The following is a 13,669-nucleotide window of genomic DNA, read 5'->3' as shown; positions in this document are numbered from 1 at the left end:
TGAATATGTCTTCAAAAATTATATTGAGGTTTCTAATATCACTTTTTTCTAACCTGGATATTTTGCGAGAGAGACTCTTCCAAATTGGTAAAATGTGTGTTCTCCCCTCTAACTTCTAAATACTAAATGATAAATCTAAAAAAAATATATGATGTACTTTACTATAAAAACTACCAACGAAATTTGGTTTGAACGAGATCTAGCAAGAAGTTTTTTTTATGCGTCATAAATGGTAAACCTTAATTTAACTTTTATTAAATAATTTTAAATATAAAAATGAATCAAAAACCTTTTAATTTCAAAAAGATAAACCTTATTGCTGCTGCGGAACCCTCCATGGGCGAGTCCAAGAGCACTTGGCCGGTTTTTAGGGTTCCGTAGCCAAATAGCAAAAAACGGAACCCTTATAGATTCGTCATGTGTGTCTGTCTGTCTGTCCGTCCGTATGTCACACAGCTACTTTTCTCCGAAACTATAAGAGCTATACTATTGAAACTTGGTAAGTAGATGTAGTATGTGAACCGCATTAAGATTTTGATACAAAAATGGAAAAAATATTAAAATTTTTAGGGGTCCCCATAGGAACAACTGAAACAATTTTTTTTTCATCTAACCTATGCGTGCGGGGTATCTATGGATAGGTCTTCAAAAATCATATCGAGGTTTCTAACATCATTTTTTTCTAACCTGAATAGTTTTGCGAGAGAGACAGATATAACAAGTAGTTTTTTTATACATCATAAATGGTTAACCTTAATTTAGCTTTCATTAAATCAACTGAAATATAAAAATAAATCAAAAACCTTTTAATTTCATAAAAATCAAAGTGCGAGTCCAACTCGGACTTGGCCGGTTTTTCTTTTCTCTTCCTCGTCTCCTTTTTTTCTCGTGGGAATCATAGAGTGACATCATTGGTCCATTTGTTTTTCTTATTTCTTATTATAATATGTCCTATCCATTTCCACTTTAGCCTCTTAACTGTATATTATGTCACATCTGTTACCCCAGTTTTTGTCCGTATTTTAGTGAGTTTGATTTTTTCTTTTAATTTGACACTTAAAATAATCCTTTCTATGCTATTCTGACATACCTGTAGGGATTTACGTTGTTTTTCTGTTAATGTCCATGTCTGGCAGCCGTATGTCATGCATGGCATTATGCAAGTGTTAAAGATTTTCTTCTTGTCTGTCATTGAAGACTGGAGATTTTTCATTATCTCTTTAAGTGACCAGTATGTCTTCCAGGCGTTGTTTATTCTTAAATCTAATTATTTCTGTATGTGATTTTTTGGTGAAATTATTTGACCTAAGTATGTATATTGATTTACATATTCTATGGTGTTGTCATTTACCTTTATCTCATTCTGTTCTCCATTGGTCTTCAATTTAGTTTTTCCTATATTCATTGAAAGACCCACTATTTCACTCTCGTCTGCTAGTTGCTGAATCATGACTTGTAGATTTTCAGGTGCTTCTTCAATAACGATTAATTAATCATCTGCAAATCTCAAATGGTTAAGTTTTTCTCCATTTATATTTATTCCATACTTATCCCAGTCTAGATTCCTAAATACCTGTTCCAAGCACGACTGAGAAGAGCTTGGGCGATAGTGGGTCTCCCTGTCTTACTGCCTTTTTAATTCTAAATTTCTTTAATACTCTCTCTGTTTGTATCTTAGCTATGGAATTCTTACAAATTTTTCTTATGATCTCGATATACTTTTTTGGGATATATATATATATATATATATATATATATATATATATATATATAGCAAAATAATAAATTTTGTTATACTCATTACACTTTTGTACTACTTGTCTTATTGTGTGTATAATTATGATCTAGTGTAGAGAAGTCTCTTCTGAAACTGGCCTGTTCTTTCGGTTGGTTCTCTTCTAACGTGTTGCTTATTCTGTTAAGAATTTCTTCGGAAAAGAATACCTACTTAATACGAAATAATACTTTACCTGTAGTAACAGCATAATTTTCTTCCTTTGTAGATTGTCTTGGTGGTTCAGGAGTTGCTGTTGGTTCTAAAACATTATTGAGTATTAATTTCGTTTTTTTTTATCATTTATGTGCTTCATCTATATCTACTATATATCTATATATAATATATAAAACTCAAAGGTGATCTATCAACACACAGCCCAAACCACTGGAAGGATCGGGCTGAAATTTTGCATGCAGGTAGATGTTATGACGTCGGCATCCGCTAAGAAAGGATTTTGATAAATTCCAATCTCAAGGGGTTAAAATAGAGGATGAAAGTGTGTATATAATAATATTTCTTAACGCGAGCGAAGCCGCGGGCAAAAGCTCGTTTAATATAGTTAAACGGGGTGCAATTAAACCTTCTGGCCAAATTTTGTAACATATTGATCCTTGTCAAAAATAAAAAAAAACACATATTTTGTCTTTTAATCACTAAGTACTAAAATGTTGAGAAATAGCTTCCGAAAGTTATCCTAAAAAACACTATAATTTATGGACACTACGCGTCGCCCGCGCGTGATGTGCCCCCGCGCGCGAGCCTCCCCCCGCGTCACCCCCGCTCACACCCACCGCCGCGAAGTGACCGTTCTGCAAAGATTCTAAATGGGATAAAATAATTAAGTAATAAAAAAAGTAATTAATATGTCATTTAAAAAAAACATCCAATTTTTTGGTTAAGTAAATGAACTCTCCTAATGATATCTAAGCCCTGGAAAAAAATTGGCGTGTAGGTTTAATTGCACCCTGTATATTATGTACAATGTATGTATATGGAAAAGCTTACCTGAGTCATTGGACTTCCGTCTAATACTTTTTCTCCTATTCAATGTGACTAATGGTACTAGCTTCTTCTTTTCTAAAACATTTAAAACCTAATTGAATACGTTTTAATTTTCATTTGTTTTATTTCCATTCACCAAGTGCCTATTACCAAGATTATATGAAATTTTTGAAAAAAAAAAGTACCTCGAGTTAATTTATGTGCCTCAAGACTCTCTTTCAATTGGTTTCATCTAAATGTTCAAAACCTAGCCAAATTAATATGCAATTATTTGCTTAATGCACAGTTACTATTTTACTTATTAGTAAAATGTGTAAATTTAGTAAAGTGTGACATTCAAATTAGTGGCATTATAGCATTTTTAGTACTGAACACCCTATCTAGGTTATTTGTAATCCTGTGTATTAACATTGTGCCTTATTTTTCATGTGTACAAAGAAAAAAAGAGAACATGATATGCTCCAAAAATTTACCGACACTGAAGCAATAAGTTACGATTTAAACAAAACACACCTTTTTCCTCCTTGGGTACAACTTATTGGGATTTCTTTTTAAAGTAGGTGAGTGGTTACTCATCTTTATCAGTGGAGGGACACACAGCATTTAGTTCATCAGTTTCATCCACAGGTGGCTTTGATAGTTTGATTATCCTCTTAGTCCTATCTTTGCCCTAGCTTTAATTTTATTCTTAAATATTATAGTTTTTGAGCACAGGAGATGGAGCCTGGAGAGTTTCTGCGACGAACCCTTTTTGAATAATTTATTAACACAATAATACTTTACCTGCAGTATGAGTATCATTTTTTTCCTTTGTAGATTGTTTTGGTGGTTCAGGAATTGGTGTTGGTTCTAAAACATCATCAAGTATTAACTTCTTAATGTTTTGTATTATTTATGTGGTTCAATATATTATTATGTATATCACAAGCTTACCTGTGTCATTAGATTTCCGTATAATACTTTTTCTTCTTTTTAATGTGACTAATGGTACTGGCTTCTTCTTTTCTAAAACATGTTAAATTTTATTGAATACATAATACAATTTTTTTATTTTTTATTTGTCTCAGGCTTCAGGGTACCATTCACCAAGTGTCTATTACCAAGATTATATGAAATTTAAAAAAAAAACCGGCAAAGTGCGTGTCGGGCCACGTGCAATATAGGGTAGCATAATATTATTTTTGTATGGCCAATGAACGTACATTTATAACGTATCTTATATATTTAAACGAGCAATTCTTGTATATATATATATATATATATATTAGACCGGTTCAAAAAAATCGACTATTTTTTTTTTCAAAACCCGCAGTGAAATATCTTCCTAGTAATGAAAAAAGAAGCCTGTGAAAACGGGAGCTCTTAATATCAATTTTGAAAGGTCGCTCATCGCGAATTTCTATTTTACGTATAAATAACATGGGAAAAAAATTTTTTTCAATTTGGAATTTTACAACTCATTTTTGAATTAACATGTCGGGATGAGCGATACATATTTTTGAAGGAAATTGAACGCTCTAAATAAATTGTCTCTTATGTTTTTTCTGTAAGTTCACTCCTTCAAAAGTTATTAGAGTTTAAAATCCAACATGTAATCAATTCAACGTTTTTTTTTTAATTTTTCTTAAATATTTCATAATTATTATTGAAAAAAAAAAATTTGGCTTAAAATATTGAATCATCAAGTTTAACGTCGTTGATAAAGTAGATCTTTATGATTCTGCTATTAAAAATAGTTGACTTTTTAATTTAAAAAATCCGAAATTAATTCTTTATTTGAAGTTTACAAAAAATTTGGATTGTATGTACATAAATTTTGGAATAATGACCAACTGTGGTTTATAGGAAATGTAGTGCACTTCTTTACCGGTGAAATAGAGATGTGCTGTAATATCAACTTACTTTTTCGGTACTGTTGCTCAATTGTTGTTCTGGTTCCTAGCTGTTTGTTATAATTACGATTTTGAAATGTAAAAATGAATGTAAATGTAATTTTGTAATGTTATCGTAAATTTTATCAACTGAAAATAATCGTGTTAAACGTAAAGCTATCAACTATACAATTAATAAGTGTACAATATTTTTTTTTGAAGATAAGTATTATTATTATATCACAATTAAGGAAAAAAACGTTGAAATGATTACATGTTGGATTTTAAACTCGAATAACTTTTGAAGGAGTGAACTTACAGAAAAAACATAAGAGACAATTTATTTAGAGCGTTCAATTTCCTTCAAAAATATGTATCGCTCATCCCGACATGTTAATTCAAAAATGAGTTGTAAAATTCCAAATTGAAAATTTTTTTTTCCCATGTTATTTAAACGTAAAATAGAAATTCGCTATGAGCGACCTTTCAAAATTGATATTAAGAGCTCCCGTTTTTACAGGCTTCTTATTTCATTATTAGGAAGATATTTCACTGCGGGTTTTGAAAAAAAAAATAGTCGATTTTTTTGAACCGGTCTAATATATATATATATTCTATATTATATAATATATATAATTGGAATCTCGGAATCGGCTCCAACGATTTTCATGAAATTTAGCATATATAGGTGGTTTCGGAGGCGATAAATCGATCTAGCTAGGAATCATAATTAGAAAATGTCATTTAATCCGTGTTTTATCGAATACCGAGCGGTTTTATTGAATACTCGGTCAAATAGCTAGTTATACACTAGTAACAACATCATCTCAGTTACTTTCAAAGGAATTTGAACAAAAAATTCCCTTAAAAGTACTTCGCCGAATACATTTTTTTAGTTGATCGACTTTTACTCAATAACTTATGAAGTCTTCTTGGCCGTGATAGTTTTCCTTTTAAATTCAGCATATTTCCTACTCCCGTGAATTTTTCACATTTCCAGAAGCAACCGTTTAGCTGGTAAAAGGGGGGGGGGGACACTGGACTCTTAACGATTTTTTCCACTTTATAACTTAATATTTCGCAAACGGAACCCTAAATCGGAAAATGATCTATGAATACTCATAATATTTTTAAAAAACCTATCCACCGACACCCCATACGATGGGGTGGACGCGAAATAACATATTCATCCCCGCTTGATGTGTACCATAAAAAAAAATTCTTAAAGATTTCATATGCCATTTGGTCGGCATTATTAATATGTGCATTCATGCCAAATTACAGCTTTGTAGGTCCTATAGTCTCTGAGCAAAACCGCGGACAGACAGACAGATTTGGGTAAAAAAAATAAAAACCACACCATCAATAAAAAGTAGAAGATGAGAAGAAGTATCAAAGTGACATGCCCGCCAAAACTTCTTCAGTAATTGTCAATTTTTTGTTTGACAAGTGTCATATTATGTCAGTGGCTTCCTAAACTGTTATCAGTATACTGGTCTAAGTGATTACTTAAATCGCGTAGGCCAGTATACTGATTCTTGATGATGATGATTCTTTCCAGTATACTGACTTCTAAATGTATAAATACATACATTTTTGTGTTAATTTTAGGCTAATGGAAACTAGATTTAAGGTATTTTGATTTATGTGACACTTGACAGTACACCAATATTTTTTAGAAACACAACCAAATACCAATGTGAAGTCGATGATGCCAACCTGCAGATAATTTCAAATCGGTGGGGAACCAATAGAAAATCTAGAAGTGTCTATCGTCGCGCCCTCTGGTGCAAATTTCAAAAAGAAAACAACCTATTCTGTGTGCCTTCTATTTCATGTGTACAAGGAAAAAAACGTGATATTAAAAAAACCCCACCAAACAACTTTAAAAAATAATGAAATAATATATTTTACTCACTTTAATTTTAAATACTTCCTAAGTGTAAAGTAATATTTTAGTTTACATTGTTGTCACAGTGTGTCGGAGGACCGCCAAGTAAACTACGACAACAGTGACTTTTGCATTATGTATCGCCATAATAGTCGCTGATTGTCTCGATTCGGTTCGCTGTGAACCTTAAACTATAATGTTAAGTGAAATCAAACATCTACATTAGCGGTCCCCCGACAAACCCTGACAACAATTATGGACTAAAATATTACTTACTTTACACTTTTTCATTACTTTTTAAGGTTGTTTGGCATGGGTTTTTAGGGAACCGAACCCTTATAGATTCGTCATGTCTGTCTGTCTGTCCGTCCGTATGTCACAGCCACTTTTCTCCGAAACTATAACAGCTGTGCTATTGAAACTTGGTAAGTAGATGTAGTCTATGAACCACATTAAGATTTTGATATAAAAATGGAAAATTTTATTAAAAAACTTAGGGGTCTCCCTATGGAGACCCCTAAGTTTTTTAATAATTTTTTTAATAATTTAATAAGTTTTTTAATTTTGTACCTATGTACAACAGAAACAAAAAAAAAATTCATCTAACCTATGCGTGTGGGGTATCTATGGATAGGTCTTCAAAAATCATATTGAGGTTTCTTATATAATTTTTTTCTAACCTGAATAATAATAATAATAGCTCCCACAACGGTTTCGGTGACGGTGGCCGGTTTCATTGAAACCAGGCCAGCTACGCAGGAGTAATTTTATAGTGACCGAGTGTGTGCGCAGTACACAAGAGCACTCTCTATTCCTTTACTCTCATAACCCAGTGGGACGGAAGACCGACACAACCGGCGAGAGATCAGGCGCAGGACCGACTTTTTACATGCCCATGCGACGCATGGATCATCTTACGAGTACTTGTCTGACAATCAGGTGATCAGCCAGCATTGTCCTAACCAAACTTGGAAATAACATGTTTCCAACGCGGGAATCGAACCCACGACCTCCGAGTCAAGAGCCGCGCTCTATACCACTAGACCACGGAGGCGTTCAACCTGAATGGAGAGAGACTCTTCCAAAGCGGTAAAATATGTTTGTGTCCCCCCCCCCCTCTAACTTCTAAAGTAGGGGCATTGATAAGTCAAAAAAATAAAAATATGATGTAAATTACTTTATAAACTACCAATGAAAATTGGTTTGAACAAGATCTAGCAAGTTATTTTTTTTATATGTCATAAATGGTAAACCTTAAAGCAACAAAAAAAATTTTTTCATCTAACCTATGCATGTGGGGTATCTATGGATAGGTCTTCAAAAGTCATATAGAAGTTTTACCTACCTACCTTCTCGAAACGAAACCTCGTATTTTTATGTGAAACCCTCTAACTTCTAAAGTATTCATTATAAGTCTAAAAATATATATGATGTACATTACTATAAAAACTACCAACGAAAATTGGTTTGAACGAGATCTAAAATGAATACCATCTAATAAATGTCCTCTCGAATGAGGCCGTCAATATGAGCCCAAACCACAGAATACATAATTAGTACCTTACGGTACAGAAGTTTCACTCCCGAGTTTAGGTATGATAAACGCAAGCGTACGGTCACCGGACTAGTCACAATAGGCTGGCACTTTGTATTCTGTGGCTGAGCGACTCACGCGCTCGCCGCCCCGGCCGCCGCTCGCTTGACAGCCCTGGCAGATTGAAGAGAGACGGCACAGTTATTGTACTATGAGCGCTAAACGCAATGCAAAAGGTTGAAATTAGGTTGCTTTCCAGAATAGTAGTTAAATATCTCGGCGATTTCGCGCCGTTTATATGGAAGTGAGACAGGCCTGCCCAAACATAAAACCTCCACTTTGGGTTCATATGTAGCATGGATCCTATAAAATCCAGGTGACGCAGCAGTATGCAAATTGTTACTGTTTATCTACGTCCTACTGGTTGTTGCAATTAAAATGAGCCCAAACACTAAACCTCTACGTCCTACTGGTTGTTGCAATTAAAATGAGCCCAAACACTAAACCTCTGCTCTAAGTTGGTGAGGAGTTGGGTATCCTATTGATCCAGGTGATGCTGCAGCACCAGGTCAACTTTCCATTAATGTCTTTATGTTCATAAGTGTCACGAACCAGAATGCAAAATATAAAACCCATCAAATGACTGCAAGTAGATAATCGGGCTATCACAAACTAGATAAACCATGATTTTCATGTCATGTCATTCATCATGTCAGCTTTCAAACAAAAAAAATAGATCAAAATCGGTCCACACGTTTGGATGCTATGATGCCACAGACAGACACACACATCAAACTTATAACACCCCTCTTTTTGGTCGGCGGTTAAAAATGACACAGGAAAATATTTATGAGGTAAACAAAACAAACCTTTTTCCTCCTTAGGTGAGACTTGTTGGGATTTCTTTTTAAAGTAGGTGAGTGGTTGCTCATCATCATCAGTGGAGGGACACACAGCATCTAGTTCATTAGTTTCATTCACAGGTGGCTTTGATAATTTGATTATCCGCTTAGTCGTTACAATCTTTGTCTTAGCTTTAATTTTGTTCTTAAATATTATAGTCTTTTTGAGCACAGGAGATGGCTTTCCACGGAGTCTGTTGCTGCGACGAACCCTTTTACTCAAGAGTCTCTTTTTAATCAATTTAATTGATCTTCCAGACTTTGTCTTAGACGGTGGTGAAACAGAAGGAGAGAACACAGGTGGTTTCTTTATTTCACGTTTAGGAGATCTAGCCCCATTTTCTATGGGTTTGCTTGCTCTATGAAGAGGGGCGGGTGGTTCTCTTTTTAAAACACTTGTAGTATTCTCCAGTCTTTTAACTAATACTATGGGTTGTGTATGACGATGTATATCTGAAATTTAACATTTTGATTTTTTTAATTACGCAAACTCAAAACCATTCAAAACTTTACAACCATAAAATTTTAAAACGTGGGAGAGCCGTGCTTCGGCACGAATGGGCCGGCTCGACCAAAGAAATACCACGTTCTCACAGAAAACCGGCATGAAACAGCGCTTGCGCTGAGTTTCGCCGAGTGAGTGAGTTTACCGGAGGCCCAATCCCCTACCCTATTTCCTTCCCTACCCTCCCCTATTCCCTTTCCTTCCCATCCCTACCCTCCCCTATTACCCTATTCCCTCTTAAAAGGCCGGCAACGCACCCGCAGCTCTTCTGATGCTGCAAGTGTCCATGGGCGACGGAAGTTGCTTTCCATCAGGTGACCAGTTTGCTCGTTTGCCCCCTTATATCATTAAAAAAAAAATTAATTACAGTAGCCCCAAAGTAATAGTGCGCATAGAAATTTTCGTAACTTTTCGGCAATGCTTGTATTTCCCGAGAGTTGGAAGATGATATTATGCATATAGAGTGGTTAATTGCATTACGTTTAAGATATTAGTCAAAGTTCCTCTTGATATTCCTGTAGCTTTTGTAACATGGTCCTGAATTTTGTTAAAACAACCAACATTTCCTCAAAAAAAAACATTGGTTTCATATAAGAAATAAAGGTACCTACAAATTAAATTCCATCTGCTGCACTTGTGACTTAATCGGCTTTAGACATTTATAAGTATCAATTCTGAAATTATTTGTCTGAATTTAGTATTTTAATCCATTGATCGTGGATTCTTGGAAATCTATTGTTATACTATTTCTGTCGCGATCACCAGTGATTAGGGTATGTTATTCGAATATTCGAATACTCGTTTTATTCGAATATTCGACGATTTTATTATTTGAATATTCGCCAAATTATTTTTCGAATAATTCGAATAGTAAAAATATTTTTTACTTTTGTTTAAAATACTATCAAACATAAAATTAACATGGAATAAGAACATAATTAAGTTTATTTCAGAAAAATAATATTATTTATGAATATTCTACATCTTTAATGTTAATATTATAACATATAAATCTGTTTCAGTAGGGGTCGCAATACCGGGTCATTTAAGCAAAACCGGTATTTTCGGTATTGGCTCCAGACCAATACCGGTATACCAGTATTTTCGATATTTCCGGGATTTAAGCTAAAATTTTTAAGATCTCAGATATTTTAAATAACATGAACTGTTATTATAGGTATCCAATAGGTAAAGCAAAGAACTAGAGTTTAATACTTGTTTATAATGTTATTTTATTTCTACAAATACATAATATTTTGATTTTTTATAGACCTTTATTAGATTAAATTAAGGGGGCAAACGAGCAAACAGGTTACCTGGTAAAGCAACTACCGTCGCCCATGGACACTTGCACCATCAGAAGAGCTGAAGGTGCGTTGCCGACCTTTTAAGAGGGAATACGCTCTCTGCTTGAAGGTTTTCAAATCGTCTTGGCCCGGAAATACTGCTAGTGACCTTTCCCTTCAATAGCTTTGGCCAACGACCAGAATGCACGGGTTCCCGAGGGGAGGCACTCGAGTCTCTTACTAATTCTATTGACGTGCTGTTTCTTTGCCCGAGTGATCTCTCTCTTGAGAGATCTAGAGGCAAGGTTGTAATCCATTTTATATGTACTGGTATTTAAATCCCGAGCAGACACTGCATTGGCCCAGGATTGGTAAACCTCCTGCTCGGGGAGCTTTTTTAGGAGGATGAACCAAACCAGGGACGAAATCTGCTACCGGTTGGCACTACAGAGGACGGAATGAAAAGCTCGTCGGGATCATTGGGATGCAAAAAATGACCGCATCCCATCCCAGTCTGCTAACTTGCACACACGACGGTAATTAACAGTACGCTGTCGCAATACCGCCGTAAGTGGCACAGAACTCCTAATAAGGCAATGATCCGATGAACCAAGTGGTGCGGTCATGGATACTAGCCATCAGGATTTGAAGTCAGCAGAAGGTCCAACAGGGAAGGATTCTGACCGTCTACATCTGGGATTCGCGTAGGCGTAGCAACCAGTTGTGTTAAGTCGTTCGCAAGGGCAAAGTCACAGACAGATCTCCCAGCATGATCAGTTTTCAGGAACTGGATCATTTATGTTTTTGGTCGAATATCATTGCTTTTTCGATAGGCGTTTTGAAAAATTGAATCTTTTAAGATAAGCGTTATAAAAATTTTGGCGCTCCTCATATGTATAATAATTGCAAGCATTTGAATTTTATGAGTTCAAGAGTTGTTAATGAATCCGAAGTTATGAACATAGCTCTTGAGGCTTTCGAGATAGACACGAGAAAATTTCGGCATTTGGGGACGTAAAATATGGTGTTTGAAGTAGTATAAAGCTGTGGCTGATAAAAGATCCACTTAATACGAATATTTTTGAAACGTACTTAAGTATTAAGTGGGTACTTATTTAATAATTATGGTTACCTATCACTAAATCACTTGTTTTTCATTTATTTTACTAAAACCGAAAATACCGAATATCCCGGTTTTCGTAAAATGAATACCGGTATTAAGAAGACCTAAATTTGGCCCGGTATCCCGGTATTTTCGAAATTCGGGATCCCGGTTTGCGACCCCTAGTTTTTAGTCTAACTAATGAGTATACGACCATTCATCGTCGCCGTTGACCATGTTTTAGAAACGTCTAATAAATTAATTTGCATGTTTTAGGCAAAATAACGATTTTGCCTAAAGACATGAAAATGAAGATATTATAAACTCCTTTCAGTCATGGATTTCAGTATCGTCAGTAATAGTCGCTAACGATCTGTATCCATTGACTTCTTTCAAGCATAATCACAAGAGAAAAGTAAAAGGTGCTACGATCGAAAACGGTTTACATTTTACAGCCTTTCTTTTATTGCCCAGCTATAGCCTTAAAATATAATTTTTTAAAGTGTTTAACGATAAAAATTAACTATGTCATTTACAAAGATTTATGTTGATAAAAGTAAAAATTAGAATTGCTTACTTCGTAGTAGTAACAAAATAGGTTGTACATGGTTGTACGAAGTTTTTTGTTACTTTTGTTCAGAGTTTTCAGCATTTTTCAAAATTTTTGAATTATTCGAATAATATTCGAATTATTCGAAAACTTTTGTAAAATATTCGAATTATTCGAATAGTAAATTTGTCGAATAATAACATTCCCTACCAGTGATCTTATGGGGCTTGATAGGTTAAAATTTTTAATATGAAAAAAATCGCAAAAAGGTTTGTGTAACTTCCTATTTTACGTAATAAACTATTTAAATTTGAATAAGACAATTAAAATTAAATTCACCTTTGAAAACAAAACCAAGGGGGTATAACAGTTGCTCTATATAATTCCACACCATTTCCACACAGAGAGAACCTTTGACAATTGACGGTCTGGTGACAGCGGACAGCCACCAACTATAATATCAGATTATGATAATTTTCGTGATTACGACAATTAGCGAAGATTTGCATGCGCATTATTAATTTGGAAGTACTGTACACACAAATACTTACTGCTGAATGACACTATATCTAAGAGATTTTTGGCGTCATTGTTATTATAAAATACTTTGTAAGTGTTTTGAGCTCCAGTCTCGACTCTTCTCTCCAGGGGTGTGCTGGGGTTGGACGACGGAATGTGAGCACCTTGAGCATATTTCCTTTGAGCATGGACTTGTTTCCTAGAAGAGAGACGTAACTATTTACGGTAAACTTTAAATTATTATAACTACGACATGTGTTAATCGGTACACAAGGTAATCGGGAAAATGTGTTTACACACAAGCCAAAATGGCTGAGAAAATTAAAACCTAACGAGCGATATAAATTCATCTGCAGCTAAAGAGACAAAATAAACTTACGCTTTCATTGTTATTCAATAACTACACATAAGCAGCTTAATTAATCTACAAAAACAGATACGGTACGAAATTCTAATTCAATAGGTAGGTACAAAAAACGAGCGTCTTTTGTTTTTGTTGACTTGACATTTGACATCACTTTGACAGCAAGCAAAAGTTGAGACGCTAGACTACTTCTTTTTATTGCATGTGGATATTACCACAAGTACAATTGCCACAAAATAATAAAATAAAAGTGACAACAGGAACCAACTTGTAGGCTAAATTCAAAACGTAAAAGATGCAGACTGCTTTGTGTTATTTTTGAGTAAAATTTTGGCTTTTATTTAACAAAAATAGGAATGAGTTATT

At 34.5% G+C, this 13,669-nt stretch overlaps 1 protein-coding gene across 9 annotated transcripts in view; it reads right to left on the bottom strand.

Moving 5' to 3' along the window:
* Nucleotides 1–13,410, bottom strand: part of LOC121730988 (protein Jumonji) — a 39,776-nt gene extending 26,366 nt beyond the window's left edge. For 4 of the 9 annotated variants that reach the window (XM_042120258.1, XM_042120261.1, XM_042120263.1 and 1 more), the window contains exons 1-3: nt 13,319–13,410; nt 12,972–13,138; nt 8,945–9,430 (exon numbers count right to left, since the gene is read on the bottom strand). In XM_042120258.1, the coding sequence (XP_041976192.1) occupies nt 8,945–9,430; nt 12,972–13,138; nt 13,319–13,326 (661 nt within the window). In that variant the 5' untranslated portion in view covers nt 13,327–13,410. Of the gene's footprint in view, nt 1–2,782; nt 2,855–3,562; nt 3,629–3,712; nt 3,785–8,944; nt 9,431–12,971; nt 13,139–13,318 lie in introns of all 9 variants that reach the window. The other 5 variants (XM_042120262.1, XM_042120259.1, XM_042120260.1 and 2 more) reach the window with 3 other exon arrangements.
* Between the last annotated feature and the right edge of the window lie 259 nt (nt 13,411–13,669).

The sequence above is a fragment of the Aricia agestis genome, chromosome 10 (genome assembly GCF_905147365.1).
Source record: "Aricia agestis chromosome 10, ilAriAges1.1, whole genome shotgun sequence".
In the NCBI taxonomy this organism is placed as follows: Eukaryota; Metazoa; Arthropoda; class Insecta; order Lepidoptera; family Lycaenidae; genus Aricia; species Aricia agestis.
The sequence above is the reverse complement of the archived record's forward strand: the minus strand, read 5'-3'. Positions and strand labels throughout refer to the sequence as shown.